The 25030-nt window shown below is 34.6% G+C and overlaps 1 protein-coding gene across 2 annotated transcripts in view; it reads right to left on the reverse strand.

The window, feature by feature from the left end:
- wwk (anoctamin 8 white walker) overlaps nucleotides 1-24758 on the reverse strand; it is a 31817-nt gene extending 7059 nt beyond the window's left edge. The window contains exons 1-18 of one of the 2 annotated variants that reach the window (XM_074142926.1): nucleotides 24495-24758; nucleotides 24291-24376; nucleotides 21208-21368; nucleotides 20088-20323; nucleotides 19246-19362; nucleotides 18887-18993; nucleotides 18549-18734; nucleotides 17176-17328; nucleotides 15836-15971; nucleotides 13421-13476; nucleotides 4493-4567; nucleotides 3666-3893; nucleotides 3380-3577; nucleotides 2782-2913; nucleotides 2406-2632; nucleotides 1949-2153; nucleotides 806-979; nucleotides 692-724 (exon numbers count right to left, since the gene is read on the reverse strand). In XM_074142926.1, coding sequence (XP_073999027.1) covers nucleotides 692-724; nucleotides 806-979; nucleotides 1949-2153; nucleotides 2406-2632; nucleotides 2782-2913; nucleotides 3380-3577; nucleotides 3666-3893; nucleotides 4493-4567; nucleotides 13421-13476; nucleotides 15836-15971; nucleotides 17176-17328; nucleotides 18549-18734; nucleotides 18887-18993; nucleotides 19246-19362; nucleotides 20088-20323; nucleotides 21208-21368; nucleotides 24291-24376; nucleotides 24495-24618 — 2634 coding nt within the window. In that variant the 5' untranslated portion in view covers nucleotides 24619-24758. The remainder of the gene's footprint in view (nucleotides 1-691; nucleotides 725-805; nucleotides 980-1948; nucleotides 2154-2405; nucleotides 2633-2781; nucleotides 2914-3379; nucleotides 3578-3665; nucleotides 3894-4492; nucleotides 4568-13420; nucleotides 13477-15835; nucleotides 15972-17175; nucleotides 17329-18548; nucleotides 18735-18886; nucleotides 18994-19245; nucleotides 19363-20087; nucleotides 20324-21207; nucleotides 21369-24290; nucleotides 24377-24494) is intronic. The other variant, XM_074142928.1, reaches the window with a different exon arrangement.
- Nucleotides 24759-25030: the final 272 nt, after the last annotated feature.

The following is a 25030-nucleotide window of genomic DNA, read 5'->3' on the forward strand; positions in this document are numbered from 1 at the left end:
AAGATACAAAGAGAGAGAGAGAGTGAGAGAGAGATACAAAGAGGTTCTATGTGAGTCCCACAGAGAGAGAGATAAATTAAGTTTAGAGAGACACCCACTGTAAGAAAAAAACTTCAGAGAGTGAGAGATCAGTAATCAAAACTAGAGAGATCTAAAAGACTTAAACCTATGTCAAGAGAGAGAGATCAAAAGGATAGTACCACAAATATAGTGAAAACTCCGCATACAACCTCAAACAGAACAAGCATGTCATTCAGAGAGGGAAAGAAAGTTAAGACAGAAAGACAGGGCAGAGACGCGGATACTTAGAGAGTGAGACCCATAAAAGTAAGAAAAACACCTAAGACAAAAAGAGAAGTTCACAGAAAGAGCAAGGTCCAATGATGACCGTAGCATACAGTGTAAGAGAATCCAGGGCAAGCTAGTGGGGCCCAAAAATTGAACAAGAAACATCCGCAAACAAAACAAGAAAACTAAAGAGAAAGAGAGAGAAAATGATTGGTAGAAAGTACAAGATCCACAGACAGAACAAGCGAAGTTCAGGGAGAAAGAATGACGGAATGAGAAAGAGAGAGTAAATGAAAGACTGAATGAGAGAGGCGGAGAGGATTTCTTTGCCAAACAATATTTGTCAATCCAACCAAATTCCTTAAACTTAAAGCTAATATTTAGGATATCAAAAACAACTTACAGACTCCTTAACCTCCCTTGAAGCTGGTGGAATCTAATACAGAAGAACAAAAATTTGAATGTATTCAGTTTCAAAGTTTTACGAAAAAAAAATTCTGTGAACAAGAAACCTTACAGGAGCAATGGTAAATTTATGCTGTGCCGAAGTCCAAGCAGGAGTGGAACGCAACAAGTCCGAATCTGAAGAGGTTTCCTTGGCCAGACAGTCCGTGCTGCGGCGAATCAGACTAGCTCCACCCATGTCCGGCTCGCTGGTCTTCCGACCCACTTCCAAGCCCAGTTTGTGCACCTAAGGAGAACAAAATTATACCTTATTAATCGCTTAACCCTTTCAAGTGTAACTCAGGCATACTAAGTGATAGATTTTGTTGTATTAAGCGTTATAAAACTAATATTTTTTAGATCTTAACGGCGCTGAAATGAAAATGGTAAAGTATAATATAATCATAGAACGAATTGTTAATGTAGGGTCGATTTACAACTTTCTGTGTTAATTTTATAATTTAGGTATACATATGTTTAATTACTTTATACGGTACAGAAAATATTATTTAGTATTTTTTAGTCTATTTCTTTATCATAGCCAGTTGATGGGTGTTATCTGATAAATTACCTATTACATTTTTAAGTTTTTGGGTATAGGAAATGGTTTTTAATAAATGATAATCATATAAGAATGGAGTCAATGCGAACAAATATGGTATCACACTCAGCACATGGCTGAGTTTAACTCTATCAACTCTACTTTCTAATTGATCACTATGCTAGTGGACAAGTTTTTTTATTTGCCTGCCAAATTAAGCTTCCTTTTTAATTTACTCAGATAATGTTTTGTATTCTAAATTTTTTGTATTTACTTTTCTTTTTTATTTTCTGTAGCTTTTTTTTTATAAGCTCCATTATAAGTACAAAAAATAATTTTAAACTGGATTACTAACTTCACTAGAAGTGATTAAAATAAATACATAAATCCCCGAAATAGAATTCAAGAGAATTACTGCAAAGAATTATTATTAAAACATTCCATGTTATTCAGTGTGAGAGGCTTAACGGTGGAAAGACTGGTTAGATTTGCTGCCCCAATGGAGTGTAGCTGACTGAAGCTGGCTCTATTTTAGATGTATCTTGGTAGCACTAACACTATTGCAAAACATTAAAGAAATTAAAATTGCAGCCAATTAAATTTCTAATAATATATGATTTGTGGATTTTAAAACGGACTTATATCTCAATAAATAACATACTTGGGAGTACTTACCCAATCTACAGGCGCATGAGGTCCTACAGTCATGTGATAAGATGGAGGATCACCCTGCCAAGCGTTGGATAAAAATTTTGGCTTCGCTGTAGGTGGTGGGCTTTCACTTTCGCTAAGATTCAACTCCTTATCAATTAAACTCTCTTCAAACTTATCCTCTTTAACATCTGTGTTGTCTGAGTTTAAGGTTGGCGAGACAACAAATCTGTAAAAGAGGAAATATGAATTTTGAAGTCCACAGAGCTGAATATGTTCCCCCTATCATCTATTCTAACCTAATCTATATTCAGGACCACTTTAGAGAGAGAATCAAGAGCTGCACTTTTGCCAGCCCTGGTCATAGTGTATCTAAACAATTTGTGGCCTTCACCAGTATCTGAGTACAGCCTTGAGTATTCTGTCAGCATATCTCAGTCACAGAGTGTGGTATGTACGCTTCAGAATGACATAAATGTACCTTCCAATAGACGTGGAAGCCGTCTCTTCTTCATCTACAGTTGGTTTCTCTGTCCCAGAGGAAAGCGATGGCTCGGGTTGTTGAGCAGAAGGTGGAGTCCCAGTTGAGCTAAATTTCCTCATAGCTTCACGCCGAGCGAATTCCACTTTAGCCATTTCTGTAGCCACCCATTCCGGTATATCCGGAATTGCTACTTTGACTATTAGTCTCACCAACAGCATACCATGCTAAGAAAACCATAATGCGTAAATTTACGTCCATAAACCGTCATATTTTTCTGTAAAAAATTATATCAATTCACAGTCTGAGGTTATCACAAAGAGTTTGGTACAGCTCCAGCAATACTCCTCAAACTGTTTTTGTAACCTCTCCTTACTTCTAAGGCAACTATTAGTAGAATTGTTTGAGTTGTCGACATTTCTGGAAACATTCTATGCACATGTCCAGATAGTCCAATCAGGGCACAGTTTACTAGAACAGCAATCAAACCCATCACTTCCATGGCATTCTGAAAAATATGACAAAGAGATAGGGTTAAGTTAGGCTTTGGCACAGAAGTTTAATGCGCTTACGCCAAGATATAAGGGTGTAGTACTACTGACTCTGTGCTTAACTAACGAAAAATTAGATTTGTATTTATTTTTATGGACCCATGTCTTGGCTATATCGGCTTTTTCTTATCTGGATTCACAAAAAAATTTATCTCATATAAATTTTGCTTTAATAATTGAGTAACATCAGCTAACACCTCAAAAACAAAAATTTATTCTTTTCATAAGAAGGCGGAACTTCAAATCTTTAAATCTGTTAAAATTCAAATATTGAAAATGTTTTAGCATCTTAGCTCCAAGAACTTCGTATCAGTTCACTATGCGGATGGATGTAAAATGGGTAGGTAATAAAAGAGTAAGCTTTAACATTCAACGAAAAATATGCAAACTCTTCTTACCTCTTGTATTAGAGGCTCACCTTACCTGCCAAGTTCCAATGTTTGGAACTCTTTGGCCAAATGGCCTCTGAAAGATGAAGCATAACTTAAACGCATCGCTTCGCATCTCCACCAAATTGTTGATTAATGCACAGAGTGCAGCTAATGGGAATGCAGATGAAAATAGTACTACATAGCCAAGCTGAATGAACATTTCTAGATGGTCAGCAAAAGTACCATCGTACTGTAAACAAAGATATAGATAGCCCATCAGTACATTTTATAGACTTCATAGCACTAAGATTGTACTTTCCCTAAATTAGAGAGCTAACCTTAAACAAGGAGCTTTCCAATTCTGCTTGACTAACATTGCGGTTGCCAGAGCTGCCATCTTTGCTTCCAGACTTGGATTCAGTTGGTTTTTCAGCTTCTGATGGACTTAGGGCGCCGAACATTTCAAAGCTCATCTTAGCTAATCGTATCTGCTCCATGAAATAAGGCAAAGCGGATTCCTTTAAATTGCCAATGACTTGCCTGGCAATCAATAGTGCTGCCAATTGCTAGAGAAAAGTTTCAAAAATAAGCAGTGTACTTAGAAAAAACAATGTCTGAAAGATAGATGAGTGGCGTATTCTGAATTTGTTATGATATCGTTATGCACTCTTAACTAAGAATGGATTAGCTAACTTATATCAGCAGCAGGCTAGCTCCGGAGATCCTATCGCGTTTGAAGATTGAAGTCCAAGAGATGAACAAAGGTCAGGTCGTATCCAGTTCTAAATGATGAATTTTAATAAATTAGCAGAGACCCAATTTCCAGGCGCTTTTGTACAAGAGTTGGCCATATGGATAGTTTAAAAGAAATTATCATAGTGGTGGTGTTCTGTTGAGCTGTAAGTTCATGCGGTACGTACCGCTCTACATCTCCTTTTTACCTTTTCCTTAGTCTGGAGAAATGACCAGCTAAAATGTCCATTGACACTGCCAGTTCCACAGCAACTTCACAGAATTCGTTGCTACGTTTTTTGAACCCGCAAAGCCCCATCAACGTCAAAATTTTGCATGCCAGGTTATTAAAGTAAGCACAAAAAGCTTTTCTCGAGAATACGCCAGTAAAGAAAAGTTGTTAAAACAAATCCTAGAAAAATAAAAACCTTACCTCCTTTAATTTCTCCTGATCTTGTAAATAAAATGCGATATAGAATAACGATAGAAATGAGTTCACGAATTGAAACTGAAACAGAATTTAACATTAAATTACACACTGGAACAATGGAACACGATACTAAAATAAAAATAAATTAAGTGGTGAGCTCATATAGCTCCAATCATAGAGAAATGGTCACTTTTTTGTGTGAGAGACTTGAGACCATGTCCACAAACTTCAGTTCAGCTTGGCAATTTTCCTCAAACTGGATGAGTATATTAATTGAAGGAGATGTAATTGGTGATCTCACACGTTCTGAAATAGTGTGTCACATGTTATGTATAATAAACTCAAACCACATTCACAGTCTGAGACAGCCCTTAAAAGTGAGCAATCCAACTTCGGGAATCTTTCTCAAACAGGTTTGAGTTTATAAGTTTGTTTGAAGATTTATTAGTGAGGTAACACTGCTCTGGACTGCAGTGCATGGTCACATGTTTTGAATGAAAAAATTGAAACCTAATTCACAGAATGTACCAGCACTTAAAAGTGTTTAATCCAGCTTCCGTAATCATTCTCAAACTAGTTCAAGTTGATCAATTAGTTGGACATTAGATTAAGAACTCACACTTGCTCTGGCACTTGTAGGACTTGTCAAGAACTCTAGATATCGTGTTTGGTTGTAACCTGGACCTCGGTAATAGTAGCGACGAGGTACTTCAAAAACAGTCGAAGCCCTGTCAGGCTGTCTTGAGTTATTTAGCAAGTCCCACGAGCACTTATAACTACAGTCATAAACTAAACTAATATGGTGTAATTTGCAATGAACTATTTATACAAAAACCTTGTCTAGTTTAAGCATACAGGGTGTGCTTCAACATTCTACCACACACCAATCTGTGCATGACTTCAAGTACAAAGTGAAAGTGACTGCACAAAATTGATGGTACTAGTAGCATCCTGTTTACCACTCACTAAATTCTCTACTAGAACTTGATTAACTAATTAGTCCAGCCAGACATGAAGCAGCTCGACAGAACTCAACAGAAGGTTGTAGTTCAGGAATCTTGATTTGGTTACCCTGAGCTACACTTCTCACCTGGCCAAATTCTTACATCACTAAAATTTAAAACTAACTACACATTCTACTATGGGTACTATGTGAGGATTTTTGGGAATCTTAATATCTTACTGCAAAAAAGTATTTCAGGTACTTATTTATTTATTACTATTTTACTTTATTTTTTAATTAAGGGAAAATGAGACATCAAAAATACTAACAACTAGAAAAAGCAAAAATAAATAAATAAATACAATAAAATTAACAATAATTTATTGCTTGCATTACATATTTGAAAGCTTTTCTTAAGATTACCTGTGTCCCGCTTTGAACTCCTATAATTTGATCTTCCTTATTACAGTTAAATGTGTTGCCATTACAGATAATGTGTTCCTTCCATATTAGGTATAATCGAGAACAGTCTTAGTCTAGGCATACTAAGCATAGCCACAGTTTTGAGTTTCAAAGCAACTTCACTATTACAAATAACTACCCAGTCTAGAGAAACAGTGTTCCTTCTGTATTAAGAATGACAGAGTTGCTGCATCAGTTTGAAGATGAACAGTTTATTGTCAATAGCATGGGGCTAGCAGAAACTATCTTAAAAAGAGTGCCCCTTCGGCAATAGAAAAAATATGAATCTGATTGAAGATAGCCGAGAAATGTTATCTTCAATGCTAACTTTAGAAATGCAGAGTCAGTTTATAGAAAGAAGCAGCGCCTCGTTCAATAATCAGATCAGATTTCTTAAAAATATTGCCTCTTTGAAATCAGAGATAGAATTCTGCGTTAAATTGGGGATATTTGGGTGCTATCACACTTAGCTGAGTACTTAACTGAGTATTTAGGGGAGATACAGGGAACTACGCGGTGGCGCCAACTTGAAAAAATGTCGAGAGGATGTTAATATCCAACGAGACATACCAATAGAAAACTGATCAAATCGAAAATTACAGATTCTTCAAAGCTCCCTAAGTAGTGTGCACATTCGAAAAATGGTTCATTCACACTAGATCCAACAATGGAATGTGTAATAGTGTTAACTTCCTTTAAGATCTATCGAATAACGAATCTATTGAATAATGTAATATTCTATATGTACTTTTATACTCTTTAATGTGGGATGGGTGTTGGTCTAGTGGTCAAGAGCGTGGCTTTGTAAGTGGGAGATCCCCAGTTCTAATCCCTCGTATGACCACTTTTTATTTGTTATAAAAAATTGTTTATAGTAAAGTATGAGCTTCCGCCCCCGTCCACGACACCTAATTAGTAGCTGGACGTTAAGCCCCGCCTGCAAAAATAGGCGATTACTTTACTCTTTAATGTTATACAAGTAGAACTTTAATTTTACTACTGTGGCTCTTTGGAGGAATGCTAAAGATTATTGTAGCGTAATTCTATAAATGGTGATTGATTTCACCGGTTTTCCAGTTATATTTTTAAGGATAAGTTGCAGCCATTAAATAATAAATCCACGTTTAAAACAACTAGTACAGTGTTCTAGTAAAATATGGCTGGTATTTAGTATAAAAAAAGTAAAAATTGAGATTAAAATTTGGAATTATTGTACAGTAAGAAATTAATTAATATATTTTGTATTGAAATTAACGAGACTTTTTTTTACAGTTAAATTATTTTTGCCCTTTTTATACTGAATTTTAACCAATAGCATCACATCCTGTGCACAACTTGGATCATTTTTCTTCGGTGACATTACTACACAATAGAAAAAAGCGAGAAGATTAGCAAAACAACCAGAGACACGTTTACGAGAAACCATAACAAATGGGAAAAGTGTCAAAACATGAGGTCATCAATGTTCAGACGGTTAGAGCACACTCTAACTTTTGCAAGCTGACCGGGAAGGACTGACAGTTCTGGATCAAGAAATATTCTTGACGGAGGATGAAATAACTTAAGTAGAAGTAGGGAATTGGGGGTTTTGACGCACCTAAAATGTGCCAGATCCAAACACCTCCAAATCTGACCGGGTAATCATCGAGTTCAACGAAGCTGTAAGCCATACCCATCAGCACCATTCTACCCCCACCTATCATCGAATTTGACGAGGCTGAAATCCGCACCATCACAAAAAAAAAGAGGAACCGTTTTAAAAGATCTAAAGATTTAAATCGGTACAGATATACTCAGATCTCAGAACTGTTAAATAATAATTTTGTTCAGAATAATGTTTGAAATAAATAGGTTTATGACAGAGAAGTTTAAAATAAACAACAGACTAAAGAGTTTTTTTAAGCGTATGCTTATTTTTTTCGAAAAATGAGTTTAAAAAAGCTTTCACACAAAACAAATAGGGTGAAGGGACCGGTAATTTAGAGCTTAAGAAAAAATTCGAGTTTCGTTTAGAATATCTTCCGTTATTTTGGCTCCAGGTGTTGGTTGGTAAAATTGTGCCGCTCCATTAGATTCTATTATGTATTCAGTAAATTCGATTTTTATGTCAACCAAAAATTATTACTTTTTTTAAAGTATTTCAATGACCCGGTGATTGACATACCGAATTTTCGGTGGTACCAGTGTTTGACAATGGGGTGGGACCAGTGATTGACAACAAGTATATTCCTGAAACGACCTAAAAAATTCAAAATACCTAAATCACTGTTCCACTTAGATTTTTAACAAAAAAAATCAGTCTTATTCATACTTAATAACAATCGGATTTTAAATTGGCCTATCTAAATAATATAATATTTTTCAACATTACGCTTTTTCATGCAGTTATTGACGATCAACCCTTACACAACTATCCTACCGGAGAGTTTTAATTTCATTCAAACCTTCTAGGACAACTGCGTCATTCAATGATCGAGAAACTTCATTATACAAAACGTTCAAACTAGTATTGGTTACTTTGGCTCAAGAAACAGTACGCTTATCCTTCTTGCAATGATAGGATGACGGCTCCGGAATGCTTTCTACCAAGATTTACCAGGTAGGTTATTATTAAAAGGGTTCGGTATATCTAGTGTTTTAATAAGTTGACACACACTCATCAGTAGAAGGCATTTAGTGATGGGAACCCAGCTCCGGCAACGGACGTGATCCACAAAAATAAAAAAAACTCTTTCGCAGAGGAGAGTACTGTACATGGCTCCATTCGTCTGCTGACTGTAGATTTACCTTTCACATTGTACAGTAGGGTAACTCGAGCGACAGGGTGCTTTTTAGCAGTTATACTAATTGATGTTCCTTGACCTACAACTACCTCCCGCAGTTAACAACACATTATTGGCATGAAATATTGTTCACTTATATACTACACTTTACTGAGTTATAAGTTATAGGCTGTAGTTTCCTTGGGTACAGATCCATAAGTTGAGAAGATATTGAGAGTTGAAAATTTTTTAAGTCATGGTTTCGCTGTGAAATTGGGCCCTTATAATTCCCACAGTAAACCACAGATTATTCGTATGAAATTTTGTGCTCTTACGCACTCTGTTTTACTGAGTAGTATGCTATAGTTTTAATGAGTACAGATCCATTAGTTGAGAAGATATTGAGAGTTGCAATTTTTTTAGGGCATAGTTTTGCTATGAAAATGGGCCCTTATAATTCCCAAAGTAAACAACAGATTATTCGTATGAAATTTTGTGCTCCTACACACTCAATTTTACTGACCAGTATGATATAGTTTTCCTGAGGACAGATCCCTTACTTGAGAAGATAAAGAGAGTTGACATTTTTTTGGGTCATAGTTTTACTGTGAAATTGGGCCCTTATATTTCCCAAAGTAGATTATTCGTATGACATTTTGTGCTCTTACACACTCTGTTTTACTGAGTAGTATGCTATAGTTTTCTTGAGTACAGATCCATTAGTTGAGAAGATATTGAAAGTTGAAATTTTTTAAGGTCATGGTTTTGCTGTGAAATTGGGCCCCAATAATTCCCACAGTAAACAACAGATTATTCGTATGAAATTTTGTGCTCTTACACACTCCATTTTACTAAGTAGTACGCTATAGTTTTCTTGAGTACAGATCCATTAGTTGAAAAGATATTAAGGGTTACAATTTTTTTGGGTCATGATTTTGCTGGGAAATAAGGCTCTTATAACTCGCACAGTAACAACAGATTATTCGTATGAAATTTTGTGCTCTTACACACTCCATTTTACTAAGTAGTATCCTATAGTTTTCTTGAGTACAGATCCATTAGTTGAGAAGATATTGAAAGTTGAAATTTTTTTGAGGCATGGTTTTGCTATGAAAATGGGCCCTTATAATTCCCACAGTAAACAACAGATTATTCGTATGAACTTTTGTGCTCTTACACACTCTGTTTTACTGAGTAGTATACTATACTTTTGTTGAGTACAGATCCATTGCTTGTGAAGATATTGAAAGTTGAAATTTTTTAAGGTCATGGTTTTGCTGTGAAATTGGGCCCCAATAATTCCCACAGTAAACAACCGATTATTCGTAAGAAATTTCGTGATCTTACACAGTCTATTTTACTGAGTAGTATGCTATAGTTTCTTCAGTACAGATCCATTAGTTGAGAAGACATTGAGAGTTGAAATTTTTTTGGGTCATAGTTTTGCTGTGAAATTGGGCCCTTATAATTCCCACAGTAAACAACAGATTATTTGTATGAAATTTTGTGCACTTACACACTCTTTTTTACTGAGTAGTAAACTATAGTTTTCTTGAGTAAAGATCCATTATTTGAGAAGGTATTGAAAGTTGAATTTTTTTTGGGTCATGGTTTCGCTGTGAATTTGGGACCTTATAATTCCCACTGTAAACAACAGATTATTCGTATGAAATTTTGTGGTCTTACACTCTCAATTTTACTGACTAGTATGATATAGTTTTCTTGAGTACAGATCCATTAGATCAGAAGATATTAACAGTGGTAATTTGAAAGGCCCCATTTCACAGCAAAACCATGACCTTAAAAAATTTCAACCGTCAATATCTTCTCAACTAATGGATCTGTACTCAAGAAACTATAGCATACTACTCAGTAAAACAAAGTGTGTAAGAGCACAAAATTTCATACGTATAATCTCTTGTTTACTGTGGGAATTATAAGGGCTTAATTTCACAGCAAAACCATGACCCCAAAAAAATGCAACTCTCAATATCTTCTCTACTAATGGATCTGTACTCATGAAAACTATAGCATACTACTCAGTAAAACAGAGTGCGTAAGAGCACAAAATTTCATACGAATAATCTGTTGTTTACTGTGGGAATTATAAGGGCCCAATTTCACAGCGAAACCATGACCTAAAAAATTTTCAACTCTCAATATCTTCTCAACTTATGGATCTGTACCCAAGGAAACTACAGCCTATAACTTATAACTCAGTAAAGTGTAGTATATAAGTGAAAAATATTTCATGCCAATAATGTGTTGTTAACTGCGGGAGGTAGTTGTAGGTCAAGGAACATCAATTAGTAAAGCTGCTAAAAAGCACCCAGTCGCTCGAGTTACCCTACTGTACAAAGTGAAAGGAAATCTACAGTCAGCAGACGAATGGAGCCATGTACAGTACTCTCCTCTGCGAAAGAGTTTTTTTTATTTTTGTGGATCACGTCCGTTGCCGGAGCTGGGTTTCCCATCACTAAATGCCTTCTACTGATGAGTGTGTGGTAACTTATTAAAAAACTAGATATACCGAACCCTTTTAATAATAACCAACCTGGTATATCTTGGTAGAAAGCATTCCGGAGCCGTCATCCTATCATTGCAAGGAGGATAAGCGTACTGTTTCTTTAGCCAAAGTAACCAATACTAGTTTGAACGTTTTGTATAATGAAGTTTCTCGATCATTGAATGACGCAGTTGCCCTAGAAGGTTTGAAAGAAATTAAAAGTCTCCGGTAGGATAGTTGTATAAGGGTTGATCGTCAATAACTGCATGAAAAAGCGTAATGTTGAAAAATATTATATTATTTAGGTAGGCCAATTTAAAATCCGATTGTTATTAATTATGAATAAAATCTAATGGAGCGGCACAATTGTACCAACCAACACCTGGAGCCAAAATAACGGAAGATATTCTAAACGAAACTCGAATTTTTTCTTAAGCTCTAATTTACCGGTCCCTTCACCCTATTTGTTTTGTGTGAGTGCTTTTTTAAACTCATTTTTCGAAAAAAATAAGCGTACGCCTATAAAAACCCCTTTAGTCTGTTGTTTATTTTAAACTTCTCTGTCATAAACCTATTTATTTCAAACATTATTCTGAACAAAATTATTATTTAACAGTTCTGAGATCTGAGTATATCTATACCGATTTAAACCTTTAGATCTTTTAAAACGATTCCTCTTTTTTTTTGTAATGGTGCGGATTTCAGCCTCGTCAAATTCGATGATAGGTGGGGGTAGAATGGTGCTGATGGGTATGGCTTACAGCTTCGTTGAACTCGATGATTACCCGGTCAGATTTGGAGGTGTTTGGATCTGGTGTTTACATTTTAGGTGCACCAGAACCCCCATTTCCCTACTACTACAAGTTTTAGAAAATGAATCAATTTCCACTAAAGAAACCGAATGCAATTTGAAATCGGAAGATTTTATAAGCAAGGAAGGCAAATTCAATCATACACATAATACACAAATAAATATTTTTTGATAAGTATTAAGTCTACAAGAAAATTAAGAGGCTTTGAACTTCCCTATACTGAATTGTCAAAATTTAATAGAAATATCCGGAAATAAATTCTATTTTGGAGTGTATTTAAAAAATGATAAGGATGAGACTTTATCGGCAGAAGACACGTATCGATTTCTAGTACTGGCAACTGTACCGGGTCAGAGAAATTGTTCCTGAGTTATGGTCCTTCTGAGAAAAGTTATAATAAGGCTGTTGCTAGTTTGAATTCTAAGTTTAGTCGGAATCATTTGCTTTTACAAGTATATCTAAGGGAATCATCAACTTAAAGTTCACTGGCTTGTCTTTGGAGACACATTTCAGACCGTTGCAAATCTCACGACGTCACAACTGGTAAGTAGGTGCCGTTTTGTGTCCGTTCCTGAAGTCATGCATGCTGGAAGACTTACTGAGAAATTAGCCGAGGACTTCATCTCAAGTAAGGTAGGCCAATATGGTTTTAGAGGTATATAATGACATAATTTTACTTTAAAATCAGGGTTCGGTTAGCTGAGGTTGGTAAAGCTCCTTAAAAGGTTCCAAAATTCAGCAAGCACAGCTATGAGTCTAAGTTCCCTAAGAAACCATATTTATCTTACCATAGTTTGAGAAAAGTCTGCTTATTTTTAGATATACTTAGAGCGGGCTGCTTTTTTGTTTTGGGTGGATCTTGGATTCCTGGGCCTACAAAAGTTGGCATTCCTAGTAGTTCCTCTGTTTGGAGATAACCGAGTAATGTCATACTTTGAGATAACTGAGTAATGTCTCAATTCAGAAATTCTGCTCACCTTATTAATTAGAGATAACTGACCGATCTAGAGTGCAATTTATGATAGAGAGAACTGCTCTGTCTTTGTTTAGAGATAATAAAATGTTACTTTCTATATAAGATCTAAATTAAAGGATCAAACTATACAAGCATAGAAAAGCAATACAACACATTACGATAACGCCAATTAAAAAAAAAAAAAAGAAAGAAAGAAAAGTAGAACCACAATAGTGTACTGGTGCGTTAGGCTTGGTAAGTAAATTTGGGGACTAGCGATTTATAAAAAAAAATGTACATGGTGCCTTCTGAATAAATTAAAACTTTTAAGCTACACATTTAAAGGAGCCAAAAAATTAAATTTAGGGCTTAAAATTTTAATTTTAAAAAGTGCCCACATGCATGCCAAATTTTGGAAATTCGTGGGGTTCACAGGAGGGGAATTTTAAATTTTTGTTCTGTATATTTTACGAATAATTATTGATACAGACCAATGCCACTTTAGCGATGAGATGATTTTCATACTTCGTTTCAAGGCGATAATTTTCTAGCGTTTTAGCGATTTTTTGTTAATCGGAACAAAGAACAAAAGTAAAAAAAAAAAGCAAAAAGAACAAGAAATTATTAAAATTCAGAAAAATTTAGGGAAAAAAATGTTTTGAGAGGGTACTCAAAAAATATAATTTTTATCTCAAGAGTTAATGCTTAATTAATACAGACAAAAATAAACAAAAAAACTAAAATTATTAAAGTTGGGTGGTTTTCAACAGCACGCTTTTCAGTGCAGTTTTTGACGATTGTCTTACAGAACTGTCTACCGGACAGTTTTAATACGACCCCAAACAGTTTTGGGGCAGCAACACTGAATATGAAGTACTATGGCGTAAATATCACAGACTATTCTATAAATTTTAATTGGTTAAAATTTAGTTCTTCACAGCTTTGACACAAGTTAATGCAAATAAGATATGACCTAAAAAAAAGGACAACTTCATTGACCCTGCCATGACCTCCTTAAGGAGCAGTACTATCTAACAATTAAAAAACTCAAAACTAAATTTATGAATTTAATCAATTTAATTAGCTATATTGTTCTACCGTAGACTTAATGCTAACCAAGATATGAGTTAAATTAATACAACTTCACTCACCACTAAATAGGACGGTAATATTCTCTAAAGTAATAACGTTAGTACCAATACCATGAACATAAATTTTGTTAAATATAAAAAAGAAACACAATTTTCTTCTAGTTTTATCGTTATCATTATTACTATATGTATATTGAGTATATATATATATATTAGCATTTTGAGTACCCTCGTCCTATTTTAATGAATATTAATCTATTTTAAAAAGATAGAAGCACAGAAGTAGGGATTAGGAAAATTTGCAGGTGGTTATAAGGCGTGTCTCTGGAAAATCCAGATTAAAAGGGTGAGTATAGTCATTCTAGGTGTTTAGTTGGGTAAATTTAGCACAGTTGTAATCCAAACCCATATTTAGGCTACTCAGTTCTATAGTCTATGAGACAGATTTGAGATTTGAGCAAATTGTTCCAATTGTAGATGGAGTTGAAGCAGACTATTTAAAAGATAGGTTGAAGGTACATTTAAAAAGCAACTGAAATGCCTTCATATTGTCAAGTACAAAATTAATTGTGAACAGTGAATTTTGTGTGGAAAAATTCATTAAAAGTTTCCATCTCAGCCATTTATTATATGAACTCCTGCCATAAGTTCAAATAAGTTGTAGCTAGATGTAGTTGGACAAAGTATTGTATAAAAAAAGTGGGTTACAGACATACTTTAAGCCCACTGAATCACATCCACGTGCTGTCTAAGTGTTGATTGGTATATGGACAGCTGCATCCCTGACTTCTCATCAACTCCCACAGATCACGTACGTATATGTTCGTGAATATAGTCACTCTTAGTTTAAACACCATAAGAGTTAACTCAAATCTCAAAATTGGATAGAATTAAATTTTGTAATAGTTATCGCTAATTAGCTAAAGGCACTTCTCAGCTAGCTAAAGTCCTAATTCATGTTTTCCTGTCTCTATATGTAGCTAAGTAATAATAAACTCTAGCTAAATAGAACTAGAGCGCTAAGTTAAACTTTATACATCTATAACCCATTAAAGAAAATCCCAGAAGTTCAATTTTGCGTTAAAAAAGATAGCCTCTGGTAGTTTCGACTCAATAAACTACCAGAGTGTAACAAAAGACGGTGCGTTTACATTCTATGAACGCTCAAGCATAATTTGAACTATGTAAAAACTATTTATTAAGGGGATTGAGAGCGTGAGAAGGAAGCTTGATTCAGGACGTCTTCTATATTCAGATTCAGTACTTCTGACGCCAGCTGAGACTAATTGTGATCCGAAGAAACAAACAATGGATATTATTAGGCCAACCAGCTTTACTAGTGGCTCCTAAAGAAAGAAAAAAGTTGTTTTGTGAGTGTTGGTCGAACTGCCAGGAGTCTTTCATTTTGAGTTGGTTTGGCAGTTATGCGATTATTTTTGTACCCAGATGAAGGTTTAATCTCCTTCATTTTTTTTGTGCACAACATCTCTGTTTGGTAAAATCTATAAAGTGACTACAAGAACAGTATGCTTAGCCGCGCAAAAGACATGTTAAATATTCTTAGTAATGAAAGTTGGGAATTTTATGCTTTTCCCAGATTTAACTTATAGCCCAGATCTTGTTTTGGTATTACAGTGGCAATGGAATTGTTGAATTGTTGGGATGGTTTCAAGTCTAAAAAAATATTATCCAATTTGACTGAAGAAAGCTTTTTGAGTGAGTGAATAAGGCATTTTTGAATTGTAAAAGTAAATACGCACAGACTTTTCTTACACTCTAGTAGAAGACCCAAAATAAGTCCTGAAATAAACTAACCTTTATCGTTAAGCCAGCAGGCCACCTTGTAATATGCTTCATCTAATAGAGTTATGCCAATGGCAAGCATGATTTTTGGTATATAACTAAGGCAAAAAGCATAACCTCTCTTTTCAATCTGATGATCCCACCAATCCTGCAAAGAAAGAAAAATAATCTCAAATGAAAAGTACTCGAACAAAATTCTTTTTTTTTACAATGCTTTCAATTATAATGAGAAGTACAAAAACGAAAAAATGACCGTATTTAGTTAAAAAATATTTAACTATTTTGACTACTTGCCATCTAGTAATTTCGGGCAGTAAATTCACGTTTCATCACACGTCACTATTCTTGTGGAAGCACATGTCAGATGTTAACCCCTTATTTGGTCACACATGGAAGTGCTCCCCACGGTAGGGTACATAAAAGTGAACGTTACAAGCAGTTTCGAAGTTATTTGTAGCTCTGAACGTGGAATTTTCTCTTAAGTTTGGTCTGTCTATTGTTAGCGAATTTGGAGATTAAAGTTGCGAGGTTTTAGCTCCTTTTTTTAAATAATTAGTATGTTTTGAAATAAAAGTGCAGTGATTAAGTTCTAAAAAATCTATCGACTAGTTAAGAACAAGAAAAAAAAAAATAAGGAAAAAAGTTATAAGTATTATTAGAACGTGTACCTAGAAACCTAGATTAACAAATTGTAGGGACTTGTAACCAACTTCAAACCATACTCCTGTTAGCGTTCATTATTTATGGTTAATTAGTAAATTAGGTTTATTTTTTTAAAACAGTTCAAATTATTCATGTCTACAATTTAATAATAATAATAACCAGGAAGTCTTTTTTCTGCACATTTTATCCTTCCCATCCTAAGCTTTCCGTATACCATGTAATTAAGGTTGTAATTTAATTATACATTGGCACTTCATGTTTTACATATTAATAATCAATTTATTTATCTATCTTTTTAACCAAGAAGTGTAACATAATATACAAATTACATGTACAGTTCTTGAAACAGCATTAAGAATATTAATGTTCCAGAACTACGAATCGCCAGATGTTAGAATAGGGAGTATTGTTGGACAATAGGTAGTTAAAGGCTCAAGACAAGTTAAGAAGTATGTATGTAATTTAATGGAGTTCTTACGAGATAAAAGTTCATGCGCTATTTTTCATCTCATTTTTACTTTTTTCCCATTGTATAGAGATGGCCAGCTAATTGTAAGATCACACACTGAAAATGCAGTGGAGCATTTGACTCTGACAGCCTTTCGTAAATCATTTGAAAAACGGTAAATTTTTATATATCCCATTAAAAAAAAAAGTATTAGTAAGAAATACCTTAAACAGGAACTTACCTGTAATTTTAAATTAAGCATCATTACTATAAATACAATTATCAGGCACATGGCTATTACTGGGACGGTGACTAGATACCTAAATATATAGCGCTTCCAGGCAGGGTAGGTCGGCTCAAGGCGGCCTGTGACCGTGCTAATCTGAAGCTCGCCCTAAAACATAAAAGTCTATATTTGAGTTAAAGGTAGGAGTTTAGGGGTCTTAGTGTTTCTGCAGGATCTCAATCTGACAACACAAATTATACTCAATGCCCCCCCCTCCAAAACATACACAAAACACTAAGACCTGAAATAGTTCATATGTACGTCTACTTGGATTTAGCGAATCCAAAAAATTCTAAATCTGCCCAATGCAAGGTGTCACGCGATCAGTGCTGAAGGATTAGGTCTCTCCTGTCTTTTCTGTTTGAGCTATACGTTTTCTTCGATTACGGAAATTACGTACCTCTTATTCACATAATAGTCAGTTAAACCTACCTAACCTATACAATGAAGTGACACCAGAGGGAAGTCTACCCTTTCCAATGTACAACTTCCCAAAAACTAATCCTCCAAGAAAATTATTCGAATATAAGCATAGATCTATGTGCACTAAATTTAAAGTTTAGAAAAACTCGAAAAACTCATTTTCGAGACAATCTCACAAAATTGAAAACTTCTCTTTTTTCTTTACTTTTATACTTAAAGTGGTACTATTTTACTTTGATTCAGGATGAGGAATTTTCTTCAACTCGGAATTTTAGCAACTCATTTAATCCTCAATACATTAGAACCCTCTTTCTCTTAATAAGAGTTTTCGGGGGAAATATTTTAAATAAAAGTTACATGCCAGAATGTAAAAATAAATATAACTAGTTTCAAGAAAATCGGTAAAAGTTTTTAAAAAATCAGTGAAATGGTGCTTCCGATTGAAGGATTTTGATCGCTAGTGATAGTAAGGACCCCTGGTGAGTCTAATTCAAAATATAATCTTACAGCTTCCTAGTTTTAGTTAAAGAGATTTTTTGTAAACACACAAAAAACTTTCTAAGAAACACTTTTTCTGACAAGAAAACCTGAAAATGGATATTTCCGAAAAAACTCATTTTTGAAAATTTGACATGTTCATAGCCCTTTTGTTACCTAGTAGTAGAATGTAAAAATTTGGATTTATGTTTATTGGTTAAAAGGATAAATAGCTAGCTCAAGCTCGCACTTCTCTGGACAAGATTTGGTAATAGGTGCTTTATGTGAGAGAACACAAACCCAATGCACGGTAATAACCTCCAAAAAAAATAAAAAAAAATTGTTATTTAAGTACTAACAGTGTTCCATAAACTGTTTGATATTATTAGATGGACATTTAGTTTTTGATGGAGGATGCAATTACTTACCGTGAACAAAGGTCTTGGCTCGACCAGAAGCTCATCTCGTTGATCTAGAGTTCCCCATTTGTAGGCCAACTCAGCGCAGTATCTCTTCCACGCTTCGAGATAAATGCTGAACCAAAGCACATTAAAAAACGAAAATATAACGAACCCTATGTCTTCAGTGGCTTGGTCGCCACGTCCAAATCCGATCTGAAACCAACCGAGCCACTTTATTAGACAAAGAATACAGCTTTGAGAGATGCCTTCATACTGAACTCAGAGTGGTTCAGTATTAGTGCAAATTAACAAGTAGTGGCTTTAGGCTTAAAATGCTACGAATTCAATGCTGAATTGTTATTTACCGAAAATGCTGCGCCAACTATTGCTGGCACTATGAGTGCTGTAGTATAGTGTCCAAGCCAAGCAAAATACATCGCTATTTTTACACCAAAATAATTACTTATTTGATCTGCAAAAAAAAATTCAGAATATTCATAGACAAATAACATGTTTGCGACAAAACTGAGGCCAGGTTCCCAAGTCTATGACAAGCCATAAACAAGATATAGCCCAACACAAAGTTCTACAAACTGATTATAGACTGTTAGTGAAAGTTTAGTTAAGAGCTAAGATAGTTCTGCACTAAACTATGTGTTCGCATTTCTTGTATGAGATTTGAGACTTACACTCCGTGACAATCGTGTCTAATTTGTATACTTACCTAACGGCTGAGTCTTTAAAAATGCTCGTACCCAATGATTCTGCAGATGCCTGAGTGCATCCAAATCGTGCAATGGAAATACTTGCGATATCAGTCCGGCCGATTCACATTTAGGTACTAAAAAAAAAAAAAAGTTACGCCTAGAATTATTCAGTCTAAGATTAGGAATACTAGTCTAGGACTAGAGTTTCCTGACTGCAAAGGGAGTATAAACGAAGTGACATGGTGAGTGTGTTCAATAAAAAATCAATTTTTAAAATTGGCACAATTTTTTAATCAATTTTACAAGCCATTGTTAATGGCTAGAATCTTTCTGAAAGCTGTTGGTTCTCAGCTCCTCCTCTACCAAGCTTTGAAGTCAAACAATTCCTGCACTCATTCTCAACTTCACTGAAGTTATTAAATTTTCCCCCAAAAAGAAAATGGATAAATCCATCAACAAAGATTATTCGGGTAGAGCTAATTGTGGACTACATAGTACGTTTAATATGAGTTTAATGTCAGAAAATTCATGTCTTACAAGAGATATTTGATTAGTAAATCTAGTTCTAATGAGAGATGTATGGCAAGTATATCTACTGCTAATCACACATTACCCTTCTTTTGTAGATGAACATATGAGATGGATTATTTAAGAGTAATAAGGGTGTCTGTTATACGCTAATATCACACATCTTCTTTTTACATTTTCCAGTCTAAAGATGGCCAACTAACCGTTATACTTCAGCACCAGTACTTTGTTTGTTGGTTTTTAATGTACTTTTCAATCGTACACCTCATTAGTTCAAAAAGATTACTGTAACAGACTGACAAGCAGATTAAAACCATAAAAAGCTACTTACTTATAGGCTGACCATCGATTAGCTTAACGCCAGCGATATTATCGGCCGATGTAGCTCTTAATGTCTGCAGCAGGTGTAGCACTAAGTACTGGCGCTCCTGGGTCGTAAAGAAGTGCTCTTCAAGTTCAGAGCCTTCGAACAGTGCTACATCCGCTTGCACAAACTCCTTGAGACCACCTCCATGCGATGGGCGCAATGATTTCGGCAGATGGACTTCTTCTGCAGCTTTCAACAATCTACAGAGCAAATATTATAATGTAGAACTTTGACAAAGATTTAGTGAAATCACTTTTTCTTGCTTAATTAAATTTTCTTGAAACTTGAAATTCCTACTAAAACGTAAGGTGGCTTCAATATTCTAAAGATTCACTATTATAAAATGATACTGTTGAGGAAAGTGTGACGTCATAGCACCCGCAAAACCTCCTTGATCTAAGAAAAAAGGATCAATTCAATGTGATAAGTCTGACAGATGTAGGTAAATTTTTGTGTAACAGAAAGAACTTTGAAACACTGACAGCTTCGACTAGACTAAAAAATCTAAATATTCTTATACATTTTTGGATTCTTGCTAATTACATTACTAGATAAGAAGAATGGATTATTATTAATTTATTTTACTTATTAATTTTTTAATAACTCTGATAATAACTTTCCACTACAAAAAGAAATTTAAACAAATAGGCCTCTGTTTTCTGTAACAATTTCAGACAAATTCCTCAAAAACCGAATTTTAACGAGCTAAACGTGGCATAAACAGACTTGTTTCCGTTAGCAGGGATGTGCTGATGGTAATGGTACTTTATTTCGAAATTGAGTAACACAATCTTAAAGTAACCCTCCAAATATTGCAAAATTTTTCTTCATATCTAATAGTTTTTTGAATTTTAGAGTACTGCAGTAACTAAATACGAGAAACAACTAATAACTAATTATATAAATTATATAACTAATTCAATAACAGTAGGTACACAGAAATGAAATAAATAATTCACTGGATATAATCTTGACTGGCCATATGTCAAATCAAAATTCAATCAAATTTGATCTCTTTGAAATTCGCGATTTTCCTGTATTACAAACCAGTTATTAAAAACTACTAAAAAAATAATATACTTACACAGAGAAGGGTGCTGTGAGATAAAAGGCATAACTGTCTGAAGATGGATGATGTCTGACATGTACTATGAGTCCGGGAGTGCCGTCTCGAAGTCGAGAAAGCAGCCACATTAAGCTCATATCTTGGGCACCGCTCGGGAACATCACCACTACGTCACATTCCTGTAATAAAATACAAGCACGCTGGAGACGTCGGTTGAAAGGTGCTAACTACAATAAAACTAAATGGATGCGAACTACAGCAAACTAAATGGGTGCGAGCTTGTCAGAGCTCTGAAAGAACGAGAAAGTCGTGGATTGGGCAGCTTTAATATAGATTCGCAACACAATAGAAGCAAAAATTTCACTGCTAGAAGCGACGGGACTTATTTTCTTCTCTTTGACTTCCAGCAGCAACAAGTTCGTGCACTATTTTTGACCACATCCTGGAGCCATCTTAGACGAGGTATTCATGGAGTTTTCTTCCCCTAGCATGTCCCCCGCAGCTTGGCTTGTGTCTTGATAAGGATCCGAGATGCCCACATTGACTCTACTCTTCCTGATTCTGGTAAAAATACTTCAACTTCTCGGTTTTCTTAATTCGGAATTGGTCCTTCTTCTTTTTAAGAGAAATATATTTCCTCCAAAACTTTCTGACCCAGCAGATAAGTGTAATCTCCACTGCCACAATCTTGGCCCAGGTTTCGGAAGCTTATACCGGCGAAGATTTTAAAAATCTGTAATTCATGGCATTTTTATTTTACTTTTAAACAAAATCTGATGTGAACACTAACACGACTTTCTCTTACCGCAATTTTCATAATTAAATTTTCTTAGAACTAGAATTCTACAATAAAAAGATAAGAGACTTAAATATTATACACAACCACAACAATAAAAGGACACATTGATAAAGGAAGCTTGTGGTCACAGCTCCCTCAATACAAAATTAAAATCAATGTTCCCTGAGAAAAAGTCTCAAACCAAACTAATAGATCTAACATAAGTAATGGCACGTTCAAATGTAGCCTTTGGCAACTGCCTAGAAAACCCAAAAAAGCTGTTATTTACCACTGCCCTTCCGGTAGACTGATATTCCTCCAGTTTGAAATTTATTACATTTCATAACATATTATATGGGTTTAAAACGGTACAATACAATGAAAAGACACATTATAAAACAGCTTAACTAGCTACACACCTCCCTGCTGAAACAAGTTTTTAATGTTCAAATGTTGAAAAATAAAAATGAAATTATATTTTTCAAATAAAAGTCATAGCCCTACATATTCATTATGTGCATAAAAAGTTTAAATAATTAAAACCCTTGTCGAAAAAATCGATATAAATTTAAAGAACTAATTAGTAAGGTAACACTTCTGTTTATCCGATTTGGTCCAAAAGCTCATTGGCTCATTTTCGTCTCCCCCCACCGACCAACAACACTTACACGAAATATCAAATTCAACATCTTGCGATTTTCTATTTGTGAGTTATGGTGGATATATACTTCCAGAAAAACTCAAGACCCATTTGTAAAAGCTGATTTTTGTTTTAAAGATGGTTAAAACAAGTTTTTTTTTTCAGAGGAGCAGTAAAAGTGGAAAAATTAACAAGTTAATGTCATTATACGAAATACAGCCTATGATGTTCTATATGAATTACTGCATTTTAAAGCAATTAGAAATCTGACAAACTATATATGGATTATTTTATTGGCGGGGATTGTAAGCAGAGTGAGTTAACAGCACAATTCTGACCAGTTAATGAATTTTCTGGTGGAGCAGTATTGTAACCTTTAGATTATACATTTTCTGTTCACTAAAGTTGGACGACTTTTGAGCCAAACATGTATACATTCCATCTGAGAAGAATGTAAAAGTAGTTTTAACAAATGTCTGTGTACAGCCAGCTGGAAGTATGCCTCCGTATAACCAAAACTCAGGTAATAGCAGAGTCCGAATTGTTCAGAAATAAGCTGGTGATGACAATAAGTTCATAGACAAAGTCAAGCAACACTACAGTTTCAGACACATTACTAACTAGTTTATTTTTTGACATTTTTTCGTAAATGGTTCAGATTTTCTTACTCCACAGCTTCAATTTGAGAATTATATCAATCTCAGAGATTCGACTACCTAACGTTTCTTCGTTTCCAACTTGGCACGCCCCCATCTTGAATTTTCAAAAGCAGCGTTGAATAGATCGTGGAATCAGTATTTCTTCCCCTTTAACTTCACAAATTTTTCTAGTTGCTTCTGCAGCGGAAAATTCCTTTTACTAATAATGACTTTAAAATTTTGTATTCTACAATCATGTTAATCAAACTAAACATAAAACAAGATGGTTCATTGTACCAAAGACTAAGGGTCAAGATAATATCATTCAGATTTAAGTTTTAGTGAACAAACTAAAGTCCAGAAGTCAATAAAGATTATAAAACTTAAAAAGCTGATTAAAATTTGTATTTAATTTTTTTTTTTTTTTTTTTGTTGACTGATAAGTGCATTTTTTAGAGAAAATACTAGAAAAGTTACTTTTTCATTCTAAACATCTAAATAGCTCTAGACGATGGACATTATTTTTTGTGAATTGAAACAATATAAAATAATAAAATAGACGAATCATTTAAAATTATTATAATAATTTCAATAAGGGGAAATCAAAACAATAGAACCTTCAATCAACACAAACCTTTTCCTACCTTGCTATGATCTGCGGCGTGTTATGGTTCCCTTGCCTTGGCAACTTGTGTCCTATACAAAAATTTTTACGCAACCTGACCATCACGAAATCCTTTATAATATGGAATTATTAGCATGATCGTAAGCCTCCTATGGGCCACTGCAAATGAGGAAACACATGTATTGCAGAAAACGGAAAAAACGGTATAGAAATCGGCTCTTCGGAGAAGAGAAACTCACGACTTCAAGCTGCCCCCAAGAACCACTCTCCAAACTCCCAAGTGTAGTCTGGAAGTGGTGTTCTAACCAATAGGTGTCACAAAAGTCTTATTGAGCTGTGGGTTGTCTTATCTAATCTAGACAGGTGCCTTAATGTCTTATAAGACCCAACTAAATAACCAATAATACAATGTTGACTCACTCGTGTAGGTACAGTCTGAATCCATAGTCTACGAGGGGTCATAAGATGCCCAGTGCAGGGAATTTTTCTACGAAGCAATCTGGACGCTGTAAACACATCAGCAGCATCAAATACAGAAATATAGTCCGCATACATTGTCATCATGCAAGTAATGAAATGAGCTATAACCATATTGACTAACTATTAAAAACGACAATAGTTTACCTGACTCAAAAGTTTCTTTAGCACAACCTATAACTGTCGGATTCTTGACAGTTGGCCCTATATTCGCATCTGTGTGGGCTAGTTCTGCTTCTATAGGATCTTTATTCGTAGATTCTTCAGTCATTTTTATGTTTACTGTAGTTTATTTAGAAAAATAACACTATTAGCAGTTTTCAACAAATTGTTAATATGTATTAAGCTACTTCAGCTTATTACGCATCTCTCGGCTTCAAATAAAACGAGGAAGGTTGCTTTGTATAAAATGTGGTTAACATTACACTGATTTGAAATAAAAAAAAAAAAAGGTTAAGCAATGTACAAAAACTAACTTCAAAAAATATTATATTCCTAGAAATATTTTTTAATAAATTAATTAATGTATGTTTAAACAGATAAAAACTTTTGTTAATTTTTCAATCTATAGGTTAGAGATGATACAAGAACCAACATTCTAAAAGCGTACCCTCCCAACTCCCAAAAACAAAGTCAGAGATACACACTTCTTGGTGGGACTATAATTTCAACTGACTCTCTAA

This window comes from Rhodnius prolixus, unplaced genomic scaffold (assembly GCF_049639745.1).
Source record: "Rhodnius prolixus isolate KJV_2025 unplaced genomic scaffold, Rpr scaffold_12, whole genome shotgun sequence".
Classification (NCBI taxonomy): domain Eukaryota; kingdom Metazoa; phylum Arthropoda; class Insecta; order Hemiptera; family Reduviidae; genus Rhodnius; species Rhodnius prolixus.